The 14,080-nt window shown below is 34.4% G+C and overlaps 1 protein-coding gene across 1 annotated transcript; it reads left to right on the top strand.

Annotated features, from left to right (window-relative positions):
• The first annotated feature begins 267 nt into the window (after positions 1-267).
• LOC106665286 (serine/threonine-protein kinase 40-like) lies at positions 268-11,217 on the top strand. Its single transcript, XM_014391610.2, has 9 exons — positions 268-516; positions 6,216-6,370; positions 6,438-6,572; positions 6,641-7,055; positions 7,115-7,244; positions 7,304-7,454; positions 10,557-10,670; positions 10,738-11,005; positions 11,137-11,217. The coding sequence occupies exons 1-9, from the start codon at positions 405-407 to the stop codon at positions 11,154-11,156; spliced, it is 1,500 nt and encodes a 499-aa protein (XP_014247096.1). The 5' UTR covers positions 268-404; the 3' UTR covers positions 11,157-11,217.
• The last annotated feature ends 2,863 nt before the right edge of the window (positions 11,218-14,080 follow it).

The raw sequence follows: 14,080 nt of genomic DNA, 5'->3' as shown, positions 1-14,080 counted from the left end.
TAATACCTTTATATCCATAGTAATTTTTGCAAATACTAAGGGTGGTGGGCTGAGACTTTTTACTAAGTGTAAATGAATTGCATGGTTCTTCATGCCTATGACACCTTAGTGTGATAATTTTGTAATTATTTTTTAGTATAGTTTTATTAATGTTTTGTAATTTGATGTGTCTACATACATTCTATTCTCTTCCCCTTCAGTGACCAAATCAAACTAAAACGTCATACTACTGTGAAAGTCATGAAGTACTTCAACGGTCTACCGATAGTACCTATTGCAGAGCGAAGGCCTTAACAATCTGGATTCTGGATAAACAACAATGTTGCCTGCTGACAACGAGTTGCTTATAGTTGCTGATTGCTTTTGAAATAATCGTGCTGAATGAATCCTGATTAGGCTGGAAAATGCCGAAGAAAACGGCCAACTTCGTCGACAACTTCTCAAAAGTGATCAACAGGCGTAAAATCCAAAAGAAGAAACTTCCAGGAAATAGCAGAAGCTACAACGAACAAGAGAGTAATTATTCAATTTTTAAAGAAAAGGTTCCTTAATTTCATTTTAATTTTAAAAGATTGTTTCAAAAGGAAAACCCAGACATATTAAAGTTTTGTCTTCGCGGACCAGGATGATCAGATATGATTAAACTGACAAGACCATCAAATAAAACTTTACCCAAAACAATACAAATCTAACAGCAGACCTAAACAGGCTTACAAATTTCACCTAAATAAATAAAAATATCTTCACTTGCTTTACAAAAGTGTCATACAGTAGAAAAAAACCTCAATGAACGTTTTGTATATGGTAATTTGTTGGGTTCTTCCTTGCTGTTTTTGATTTTTCATACATACCTCCAATTTAGCAGAACAGTTTTGATATGCTTTTTCGATCTCAGCAGGGTTTTAATCTGTAATATTTGATTATACTCATTGAAACTGAGTTCTTTAATTCCAAACATAGATGAATTCTAACAGAGTGGAGAAAATAATTTATTACTTATTTATTATAATTATATGATTTTTTTAATTAAAATCACTAGCACAACGACATACAAAGATTATTTGTAGATCGTGAGATGCGGTCTGGTGGGGCGTAGGTTTAGAAAAATTGCATCACACGATCTCCAAATAATCATTAATTAACTGTCACTAAATACCACACATTACATACAAAGAGTTTTATATTAGTACATGTATAGAAATATTTCACATTTAACAATTTGAGACATCAAAATTGATCACTTGGTACTATCGCAGTTTTCACTAGGGGAAAAATTGGTACTTCATAAATGCTATAATTTAAAATAAATTATTATCAAACTATATCACAAATGTTTTTACACTACATCAAATTGATCACTTGGCATTATCACAGTGTTCACTAGAGGATAAATTGTTACTTCATAAACATTATAATTTAAAATAAATTATTATCATACTACATCACAAATGTTTTTACACTACATCAAATTGATCACTTGATATTATCATAGTTTTCACTAGAGTTACTTCATAAATGTTATAATTTAAAATAAATTATTATCATTCTATATCACAAATGTTTTTACACTACATCAAATTGGTCACTTGGTATTATCACAGTTTTCACTAGAGGAGAAATTGTTACTTCATAAATGATATAATTTAAAATAAATTATTGTCATACTATATCGCAAATGTTTTACAGTACATCAAATTGACCACTTGTTATTGTCACAGTTTTGGAAGAAAAATTGTTACTTCATAAATGTTATAATTTAAAATAAATTATTATCATACTATATCACAAATGTTTTTACACTACATCAAATTGAACACTTGTTATTATCACAGTTTTCACTAGAGGAGAAATTGTTACTTCATAAATGTTATAAATTAAAATAAATTATTATCATACTACATCACAAATGTTTTTACACTAAATCAAATTGATCATTTGTTATTGTCACAGTTTTAACTAGAGGGGAAATTTTACTTCATAAATATTATAATTTGAAATAAATTATTATCATACTAGATCACAAATGTTTTTACACTACATCAAATTGAACACTTGTTATTATCACAGTTTTCACTAGAGGGGAAATTTTACTTCATAAATATTATAATTTGAAATAAATTATTATCATACTAGATCACAAATGTTTTACACTACATCAAATTGACCACTTGTTATTGTCACAGTTTTGGAAGAAAAATTGTTACTTCATAAATATTATAATTTAAAATAAATTTATCCTACTAGATCACAAATGTTTTTACACTATTTACTCATGTCTTGTAGCAAATGTGGTTTCAGATGTAATACCTTTTTCCTTGTGGTTTGAAGTGGAGAGCACCTTTAAATTTATTAAGTACAGAATGGAACTTGTTGAATCTCTTGTCACTTGTCTCTTGTATAGTCAGAAGTTGCAGTTCTTTGTCTGTCTGGTTGTTCCTCACATATCACTCGGCGTTTAGTGCCATTCGCGCTATTCTATTTTGCAATACCCGCAGACGCTTTATTTTGGATGAAGACGCTGCTTCCCATGTATTTATAAATTGATAATAGAATATAGTGTATCCTTTGGTCATTTTTGTGTGTGGTGTGTGTGTGTGTGTGGTACTTCCCGAATAGCTTGCTGTCAGAAGGATTCTGTATACTTTCCTTCAAATTGTAAGACTGGTGGGTCGCAGGATAAAGATTTTTGCTTTGCACTTTGAAGAGTTTATCTCCAATTTCCATTTCTCACAATATTTTGATATATTCTATAAAGCATTCTGAACTGCTTTTTAAGTCTCTAAGATACCGTGATAGGAAGCAAATATAACTGTGTCATCTGTGTAGTTTGCTTCATTTACACCAGCTGGAGAGGGAAGGTTGTACATGTACAAATTAAATAGGATTGGTGGGAGGACTGATCCTTGTGCAGTGCCTTGATGTTCAGAATTTTTAAAAAAGAAGGAAATTGATTAGTTTTACTTATGTTAAAAATATGTGTTGGCACTTACGTATTTCTAAATTTATTTATATACAAGCTGACAGTATAGTTAAAGAGGCTGCAACGGCACATGAACCACACCATCCTGTCAGCCCAGCAGATGTGGATTAATGAAAAAGATGAATGGGACTTCTGCCAAATTTTTGGAAGATAAAGACTGGCACTGGTCTCTGATCCATTAGACTGGGTTGAGAAAGGAATGGGCCATACTAGGTTACGCATAGGACATATTAGGCATGGGCACTTGCGGGTAGGAAAGAGATCACGTTGGTGCTCATTAAGTGTTGAAAGATTAAGCGTTGAGAATATTTTACAATGCAGAAAACTAGAAGCCTATAGGAAGTTAAGCATTAAGCTACGAAGTTCCTTCTGACCTATGCATGGTATTATGGCACTGTTTCATCAGAGCTATAAGAGTTTTTAAATGTATTAATATGTGCTGTGGTTTATGTGTTTATTATGTGTTGGTAGATTGTTAGCATGAATGAGGGTATGAGGGGGAATATTGAGTGGGGTGAGAGTGTGTTGTCTGGAAGGTGAAAATAACTTATTACCATGAGTGGAGGGTAAACCTGCCTCGAGGAATATCGAATATGTAGGGGTTTGAATGTGACCAGACTTGTCTTGTTATAAAAGGTGAAAGGATATCAGTGCCGTCAAAATATCAAAGTATTTGTTGATATTTCACATTGCATGTAACATCACATTGTTTGATGTGCGCTTCTGGCTATTTCAATGGGGCCACAACATGTTTTTGGGAGTGTTGTCTACCAGCTCTTCATTGGGGCATTGCAAAAGGGCAAGGCTTCGTCATTAGCTGTGTTTCTGGAGGAGGTGGGATGCATGAAATCTGAAAATCCTAATGTGTTATGTGTTTTCCTGGTTCTTTTAATAGTACTTTCACAACCTGAGGTACTTTGAGAGTTTAGGAAGTTAAGAAAACAGGAGACAAAATATGAAAGTGTTAGTGACAAAGATGCTTGAAAAAACCCAAAGAATTTTCTGTTTAAAGGGCAGTGGGGTGACGATGGTTTTCGACTGCACACTCCATATCTTCTATGCCTAGCAATACGTTTTAATCTGTATAATTATTTAATAACTGAACATTGTTTTTATAATATGTGCGTGCATGCACATCTTAATTATATTCAATAACTCCTCCCTGATTTTATAATTTATCTGACAAAGTGATGGCAAAAAACTTTGAAAAAGAGCATTTTGTATTGTTGTAAATTCTAATAATTTGCTTCTTCACCAAAGTAAACATTAATTACCTTTATTATTTACATTCAGTCATTATTTGCCAATCTTGCGTAATGAGAGCAAATCTAAATTCCTGGAAGTAAATAAATTTATTTAAACTGAACTGAAGAGTACATTTTTCCGATCAACAGTGAGTTGATATGTACGACTGCTTTATTGATAGTGGCAGTTTGCGCATCATGCAGTCGAGTTGTTCTCCCAGAAATTTACCCCAGAGTACCATTTGTTACCCCAGAGTAAACCACAAAACATTTATTTATGTTGCTCGCAGTACGAGAAGATCCGGATCACTTGTGGTTCCATCATCAAAAAATTGGCAGTGGAATTTCAACGAGGAGCTGAATATTTTACTGTTGAAGTCACAATAGCTCAAGTGTTAGAGCAGCAGCTTATGTGCCAAAGGTCGTGGGTTCAAATCCCACTCGTTACACTAATTTTTCATCACGACCAAAAACTTTAGATAAAAAGAATAATTAATTTTACTGTATGTACATGAATTTGATATCTCCTCAGACACTGCCCAATTCACTATGTGGTTTGCAATACAGCAAGGAGCAAGATAAATATCAATAAGTTATAATTAACAGAGAAAGGCCACGAAATACCTGTATTACAAATTATGCAATCATAGGAACTACCATCATTGCTCCTATGAAGCCAGACTTGCTCTAGTAGGCCTGGATTCTCTGGAGGATAGAAGAGTTTTGGCTTCTGTTGTGTTTCTGTGGAAGATCCTAAATAATTTTATTGACTCCCCGGAGATATTATCTTGTATTGGCTTTAGAGTTCCCCAGCATCAAACTACGGACCCATGAATTGTTTGATACTTCACGGCACTGGACCAAATACGGGTTACAGTATTCAATCTCCACTGTGCATTACTTAAATAAATTCGCTATCAATGCGGACCCTTTCTCCTTGTCCCTTTAGGTCTTTAAAAAAAATATTAAACGTGCTTTAAAATGTAATTGAGGGTTTATTTATTACTTTTGTTGTGCTATTTATTAATCTATTTATAATATTGATTTTTTGTTATAAGTGTAAATGCTTCTTTGCTGTTATTTTTATTGCTATTATTTTTATTTTTATATCCTTTTTTAGTAGTTTATATCTAATGATTGTTCTGTTGTGTTGCTTGACTGTCCTATGCCTGTATCTGACCTGTTTGGATTGTAAAACAAATAAAATAAAAATAATAAAGTCATGCCACAAACTGTACCTGTGTAAGGAGTTGACACCATTTCATCGCATTAACGATAAAGAAATAATATAAATTTGGTAAGATAAATTATAAAATCTGGGAGGGGTTATTGATTATAATTAACACGTGCATGCTTGCACATAGAAAAACAATGTTCAGTTAATAAATAATTATACAGATTAAAACGTATTTTTAGGCGTACAGGATATGCTAAACCAACAAGACCGCTAAACATTGCAAAATGGTTGTTTTATTTTTATTTTTTGTCTTATTTATTTATAATTAATATTTTATGGCCAATTAAGGCATACAGAAGAATATACATAATGTAAAAATAAATAAGCTATATAAATACAAGTAATATAAAAGATAAAAATTGAAAATAACTGCATTACTGGTATACATTGTGCCAAGATTTCTATCTTTTTTTTACTTTTAACTTCATGAAGTAAATTATTCTTAGGGGACGCCAGTCCCAGAATAAAGTTATTCTTCTTCTCCCTCAGCCTGATTGTTGATGTTGATGGATAGAGGATACTGGGACGTAGGGTTTATGCTTTTCAGGCACTGCAACGTGCAATCCTTTTTCTCAGTAGTATTAGATCATTGACTATTGCTACTACAATTTTTTTAATGCTAGATTATATCTCCATTGAGCTGTAAGTCCAAATTCCTTTCCTTTAGAGGAAGGTCAGAAAATGAATTGTACAAAAATAAGACAGTGTTTTGTTCTTAGTTGAAAATGAATTATCATGTTTTTGTAATATTTAGTTTCAGCACCTCCAGAAGGTACACCTGTATCATTGAGAAAAGTTAAACTAGCCGGTCCATTTATTCTTGGGCCGACTGTTGGCAATTCGCCTGTTAAGAGTATAGTCCAATGCTTGGCACGACTTCAAGGGACCGATGAATTTTATACATTAAAAGTAATTTAAGGAATGCCAAAACATAAATTTGTCAGACAAGAGTTTCATATAAGATTTTTCCCCACAGATACTGACTTTGAAGGAACCAAAGGAAGAAACTCAAGATGACCGCCAGGGTAAAATGCTTCTTCACTCAGAGTATTCTTTACTTTCATTATTACATGACCAACCGAATGTAATTCATCATCATGGATTTTTCAAGGTACGTTTATTATAATTTTATAATTTGTCTTTTGTTAAAGCAATAATTTAATAAAATCAATTAATTAGGATCGAGCATTTGAAGAAAAGGTCAATGCAGAGGGAAAACTTGTCTACACTGGTAGGATAATAAAACGAGTATGTCTTGTTCTGGATTGCCTTGTATCTCATGACTACTCGGCAAAAACTGCAGATTTAATAAACCTTCAACACTATGTGATAAAGGAGAAGAAATTGTCGGAAAAAGAAGCCACTCTGATACTATTCAATACAGTCAAGGTTGTTCACAGCCTACATGAGAGAAATATAGTTCACAGAGATCTGAAACTTGGAAATTTAGTGCTTCATCGGAGCACTCATAGAGTTATCGTAACAAATTTCTGCTTGGGAAAACATCTAGTAAGCGAAACAGACCTGCTGAAAGATCAAAGAGGATCACCGGCATATATTTCACCTGATGTTCTCTGTGGGAAACCTTATGTTGGTGAGTAATTGTTTATTTATTATTATGAAATTTTTTATAATTTAATAACATCGCATTAGGAAAACCTTCGGATATGTGGGCTTTAGGAGTTGTTCTGTTCACAATGCTTTACGGCCAATTTCCATTTTATGATTCAAGTCCTACACAATTGTTTAATAAGATAAAAGCTGCTGACTACCAAATCCCAAGGTAAAAGTTTTATTTGAAATTTTATAATGAATCGAAATGAGGTATTGCTTGGTTTTCAGCGATGGAAGGGTCAGTGAAAATATGATCTCTTTGATTAAAAATCTTTTGGTTTTAAAACCAGAAGAACGGCTGAAAACTCATCAAGTCATGGATGCCCTGTCTACAATTTACGCTTCACTAGAAGCTGGAGAATCTGATTTATTGCTGCAGGTAAGAAAAAATGGTGTTTTGTAGTATAGTTATAACCATAAAAAAATTTTTAAACCGTATATTGGGTGTGTGCATAGGTTTTTCATTTTTTCAAATTTCGACTATCATCCTTATAAAAGCTATTGGTACTTGCTACCCCGTTAGGTCTAGGGTGGAATAAAGTCCTATTGAAAGATATTGTTAAGAAATGTATATTGTAAATAATTGTAAATAATATTGTAAGAAAGTTGATCCCAAAAGTCAGTTTAGAATGTATTTAGCGACGTACACGACATTGAAGCAGATAACATTAATTTGAGGCATTGCTCATTGACAAGTTACAAGAGCGGCAGATGCCTGCCCAAATTTATGTGGAATTTGTGGTAATAACATAGTAACCAACCATGGTAGTTAACAAAGACCAGCTTCCTTGTGGAAAGCCTCACAAGCTAAAAAGCAATGACTTATTAGTGGCATTAGATGACAAGGACAAATTCTTTAGCAGAGATTTCGGAGATATTCCAGGTTCGCACAGTTATTCATTTAACATTCATTAATAGGGGGCCGGGGTAGCAGAGTGGTTAGCGTGAGATAAAGGGGCTCGTAGACCTCGCGGTTGTGGGTTCAATTCCCACCGTCGCCTCTGGGCACGCTGCCCTTCCCCCCCCCCAATGAATACGCATAATAACATTGTCATTGGCTAATATGCACAGAACATAAAGCCATTTAAAAAAAAAAAAAAAAAATTCCTTAATGAATCAGTACAATTATTACATATAGTTAAAAGAGGGAAAGATGTTCAAACAGGGAAGCAGCTCCAAAATAGAACCATCATAATATTAATAATAATCATACATTATGTAAAAACAGTATAAAAGGTAAACAAACATGATAGCAGTCGAAAATATATGTGTAAATAGAAATAAGGAAAATTAAAATAAAAAGGGTAACATTCATACTTCACGGCACTGGACCAAATACGGGTTACAGTATTCAATCTCCACTGTGCATTACTTAAATAAATTCGCTATCAATGCGGACCCCTTCTCCTCNATTCATTAATGAATCAGTACAATTATTACATATAGTTAAAAGAGGGAAAGATGTTCAAACAGGGAAGCAGCTCCAAAATAGAACCATCATAATATTAATAATAATCATACATTATGTAAAAACAGTATAAAAAGTAAACAAACATGATAGCAGTCGAAAATATATGTGTAAATAGAAATAAGGAAAATTAAAATAAAAAGGGTAACATTCATACTATTCCTCAAAAACTCAAAAATATTTCTGTTAAAAGCCACCTGACTGTCAACAAATGGATATGACACATTCAAAGAATGGGCAATTCTATAAACCCATTTTGTGGATGAGAGATTGGTTCTGCAAGAAGAAATGTAGAACACTTCATTCACTCGCAAACTCAGGCTAGGCACCCTTAAGCTGAGTTGTAATAAAATTTCTGGAGCACTAATAAAATCATTTAAGACCTTCCATCCGAATAGTGAAAAAGCAGCACGATGACGAGTAACCAAGGGATCCATATTCAATGTGTCTAGGGACATGGAATACATAGTGAAGTTGTGCTGGAGAGGATTGAGTTAAGAAATAAAGAGGTTTTAGAACTATAAAACTATAAGTAAGAGAATCCAACTCAGGGTTACGTTTCAAAACTTGATTCGAAGTAAGAACAAAAAGAATTAGTTTAAATGGCCCTAGAAAAAAAGGCTGTAAACCAGAAGTAGCGATCACCCAGACAGGATAACATGACATCCCCCACCAATCTGGGAAACAGAGCCCTGCAATAATTACACAGTTGATCAAATAAATAAGAATGTCGATGGGTGTCGCAACCCAAACAGGAGCCACATGATGTTTTCCATGAACCTGAAAAATATAAAGTTGCAATAGTTGGACAGCGATCTAATAAAAATAACTAACATCGAGTTATTTAGTGCTGAAGGGTTGTCACAAGGCCAAAAATATGGCGTGGGACATCATAAATTGGAATTACACTTCAACTGGGTGTGTGACGTCCGTCTTCGCCTGACCATCCGCAATGTGGGACTCCGACTTTTGATTTTCCTTTCCTCCCCTACTCCGGTAGAGAAGCTGGTATAAAAAGGGATGATTTGGAAATCAAAAGTCAGTCAAGACCAAGGACACTTATCTCAGGCAATCACCTTAGAGCACTGCCCTAGGAAAAGACCAAAGACTCACCCAAGGCAGTGAACAGTCGACTAGGAGTCGATCCGGAATAAAAGCAGCCACACTCCGTCTAGTACTTATCAAGAGGATTTAGCCATCTAGAGCCAGCGAGGACCAGCTGTTGGGCTCATTGGATCAGATCAACAGCCAAGAAAAGTGAAAAGGCGCTGGGGATCCTGTGTACACTAATCATGGCAAGAGTTTTGGGTAAGTCGCTTTGTTAATAGACATCCCAGATTTAGAGCTGGGGCTGACAGATTAATTAAGATTTTGAGTTGTAGTGTGTTAAAATAAATGTTGAATAATATAGTCTCTTCTTTATTAAATTCTAGAACCTCACCTTCCCCTATAAAATAATAAGTAGCAGTGAAGCGCTTAGGCCAACTTCTCTCTTGTTTCTTAGAGAAAAACAGTGAATGTAGAGATTATTCTACTGTCATGCAGTCACCACTTACAATTGGTTCAGCATGAATTGTCCCTCAGGAACAAAGATGACCATATGGCTTGTTGCGTTTAACATCTGAATAGAAATAAATGAGGAGGGTTTATTTCCTATGTGGTCACTGGATGTAAAAATTGCGTCCTTATGGAAAAACGTCCAGCTCTTGTGAAAAGACGCAACATCCTGTTTCACCATGACATGCCAGGCCTCACATAGCTGGACCCATTCAGATTAAAATTGCCGAGTTAGGCTGGCAACAAACATCCCACCCTCTACACTTTCCAGACCTTGCCCCTTTCAATTTTTACTTGTTTCGCTCCCTCACAACCACTTAAAAGGTAGATAATTTTTGATGGAACACTGTGAAAGTCAGAATTAAAGATTTCATCTTGTCTAAGTCATCAGACTTGTACAAAAAAATAAAATAAAACGTTTAAATTCTTTGACAATTAAATACTAACAATTTTTAGGTTGTACCAGATATTGATGATAAAAAAGAAGAGAAGGTTGAGATTGTAGAGCAGAAAAATGAGGCAACTTCAGATTATTTTAGAAACCCAACCCAATTTCGAGTGGCCAAAATAGTAAATACTAAATTACTTGTCTTATATATAAAATAAATTGTAATAATGTTTAATCTGCCATTTACAGGTGACAGTAAGACCAGAACAGCAGAAAAGACATGGACAAGTTCCAGTCCATCGTGTCGGTGAGGATGCGCGTGAAATAACACAGCAAGAATTAAACAGATTCCGTCATTTGCTTCCTTCCAACTTGAGAGTTGATTCTAACACGCCAAATCGGTCAGGAAGAGGTGCTAGGCTGACCATTTCGCACAATTTACCATGGTCACCACAATCGCAACGCAATCTTATCAACAGACTATCACTGTTCATAAGGTCACGAATTGATAACCCAGGTAATTTGACTTATAAGCTTAATTTTTGCTGAGTAGAATTCAAAAATAATTTAATTTAAAATTACAATATTTAAAATTGCAATAATAAAAACAACAGGAAATTCTGATTACATGTTTTGTTTTTGTTTCAGAACCTAATGCCAGCCAGTGAAATAAGTTTATTATGTATAAATAAAAATCATAACAATATATTTTTGCTAATCTATTACAAATATATGTATGTACTTGTTTGTACATAGCAATGTTTTATTTATAATTTCATTATTTTATCAATTTTATAAGTAATTAATAAATACCAATGATATTCACTTTTATTGTCACAGACCTTTATAATTTTTCTTCAATACAAAACAGTTTATAAAGGATCTTACAAATCAAAGATTACTGATTTATATAAGCTCAGAAATGACAAAATGGAGGGAAAATTAAAGAGGTGAGCTTGAGATGGAAAGTTAGTGACCAAGTGGATCGAAGTCACGGTAGATCAAGTGGTTGGGCAGCGGCATATCTAGCCGAAGGTCATGGGGGTTCGAATCTCGCTCATGACACTGATTTTTTTATCTCAACTAAACATCTTAATTAATTGAAATATATTAATTGGTCAAGCAGACCACAAAACTAGTGAATTTAATAAGTTAAAATTAAGTATATTTTCACTAAAGCTCTCCGTGGCCATTTCATTTATCGCCGGGAACCAAATAGATTACTCAACATTTGAAAAATGGCAAAACGGAGGGAAAATTCAAAAAGTTGGGGTTGAGATGGGAAGTTAGTGTCCGAGTGGATCGAAGTCACGATAGCTCAGGCGGTAGAGTAGCGGTGTATCTAGCCGAACATCGTGGGTTCGAATCCCGCTCGTGACATTGACTTTTTTGTCTGAACTAAAAACCCTAATTGAAAGATATTAATTGGTTAAGCAGACCACGAAACTAGTGAATTTCCCATAAGGTTGTGGGAATGGCCAATAATAATAATGGAGTCAGACTAGCGTCTCAACATGACTATAGGCTCATCATTATCCTGTTATTCTACTATTATAATACCATAAATACACTAACTCTACTTATCAATGATAAAGATCTTGTAATTCGTTTAAATCACTTAAAAGGTTGAGCCTTTGCCTAAAGGTTTAAAGTACAACAGTTGACCAAAATATGCTTTACAGTCAGAATGATAAGTACTCCACTTCGAATACATCAAGGACAAATTGGAAGATTGTTGTCTATTAAAATCCTATTAGTCAGATGTCTTATTCGCAATCTAGAGAAAATCACAAGTTCTTTTCTCTCAAGTTCCTCAGCTGACCATTTATGTACAACTGGCTTAATTTATTTCATACTATATATATTATATATTATGCAGGGTGGGCGACCAAGACCCGAGGGGTTAAATGTGGTTAAGTGTTTTTTATTATATATATATAATTTTGACTATATATAATCTGTTATATAGTAACCAATGGCGAGGGGGCAAAAGTTATGTATCAGTCACTATGATGCTAGTTGCTAAAAGATAAATGTGATTAAAAAAAGATGGACTAACTGAATAATAAAGCCATGTGATTTTCCTCCAGGAGCCAGTCCAAGGAGGATTGTTTCTGTTTGTTAGTGACTTACAATAGGCCATACAGGGTTGACAAACAAACACTCTTTGGACATAAGTGAAAATAAGTAGAGAGCATGTGTAGCATATCAGCTAGTATGATAATCATGCAGTGATTTTCTGGTTTCCCTTTGCTTTCTGTATGAAATATCTGAAAAATGTGAACATAGTATGGATGTTTTATGAGCTAAGGCTAATAATGAAAGTAAGTACCGTTACTTGGGTTAATTTTGTGTAATTTTGTGGCCATGGTTGAAAAGAGGCCTCTTTCTGCAACGAGAGAAAATCTGAAAAAAGATCATTCTCACCTAACTCCGAATGGGTCAAACAGGGTTGGCACAAATTCGACTGATTAATCAAGTACACATGAGCTGCAATTTTTGGACTTTTTTTAGAGAAGGGTCTAGTAAAGGTTGCAACCTTTTCTCCACTGCAACATGTACTGGTTAATTATGACCATACTGTGGAAAGTAAGCTTTGCTTCACAAAACTTAGCAGTTTCTTCGGTGCCACTTCACATACTTATCTTGGTGTGAAAATTTAGGGATGGTTAGGTGGTTCCTTCCGTGCACAGTTTCCTAGGTTGCTTTCTTTTCCAGTCCATCCACTCTCGTCGTCTTCCTTACATCATCCAATCCCTCCAATTCAATTCCTCACATCTCACTCGTAAGACCCGCTCATCCCCAATTGACCTTATCCTTCCACAACATACAACCCATACCTTCGAAAGATCCTTTCTGATCCGAGCCCCTAAACTCTGGAACTCCTTCCCCTTTCTATTCATCATGCTGCCTCCTTTACCTCCTTTAAATCCCACCTGTATAATCACCTCCTCTCTCTCTAAGCAGAGACCTCACATTAACATTTGTTATTTTTAATATTTTTGTAATTTTCTCTTCTGGCATGCCTTACTGGTATACATTGTTCTATCTTTTTTTTTTACTTTTAACTTCATAGAAGGAACTTCTTTTATTTATTTCATGTAAATTATTCTTAGGGGACACCAGTCCCAGAATAAAGTTATTTTTCTTCTTCTTAAAATTGCCTTACCAAAGATGCTATACTATATGGGCTAGTGTTTTATATTTATATGTGGTTTCACTCGACAGAGTCAAGTTTCTGTTTCTGCTTCGCCCACATCTTTAAGTTAATTAAGGGCATTGGCCGGTATAGAAGCCTCTAATTTTCCTCAAATCTTTCCTGCTGAGATAGATCATCTTCCTTTTTGAGAGATTAATAAATATCATATCTTGCCTAATACCAAGTCCTAATGACAAGTTTTTAGCTCCAACTTAGCACACTCTGTATTTTCCCCCTCGACAACTTAATCATACAATAATTTCCACTAATGAAGAAACGAACAAAAGGCCAGCGAGGTGATGAAGCTTTAGGTTGATTGTATGAAATAAAACCTTGTCTACCTGGTTCGACTTCGATACACAGAAATTAATATTGAAAGTGAAATTATGAATG

This window comes from Cimex lectularius, unplaced genomic scaffold (assembly GCF_000648675.2).
Source record: "Cimex lectularius strain Harlan isolate CLEC.00 unplaced genomic scaffold, Clec_2.1 scaffold186, whole genome shotgun sequence".
Taxonomy (NCBI): domain Eukaryota; kingdom Metazoa; phylum Arthropoda; class Insecta; order Hemiptera; family Cimicidae; genus Cimex; species Cimex lectularius.
The sequence above is the reverse complement of the archived record's forward strand: the minus strand, read 5'-3'. Positions and strand labels throughout refer to the sequence as shown.

Bases quoted from the DNA above. Each gene is read 5' to 3' on its own strand.
- LOC106665286 (XM_014391610.2), top strand. From the start codon at position 405: ATGCCGAAGAAAACGGCCAACTTCGTCGACAACTTCTCAAAAGTGATC. The intron at 7,056-7,114 runs GTGAGTAATTGT...ACATCGCATTAG, and splicing joins CTGTGGGAAACCTTATGTTG to GAAAACCTTCGGATATGTGG. The intron at 10,671-10,737 runs GTAAATACTAAA...TGCCATTTACAG, and splicing joins AATTTCGAGTGGCCAAAATA to GTGACAGTAAGACCAGAACA.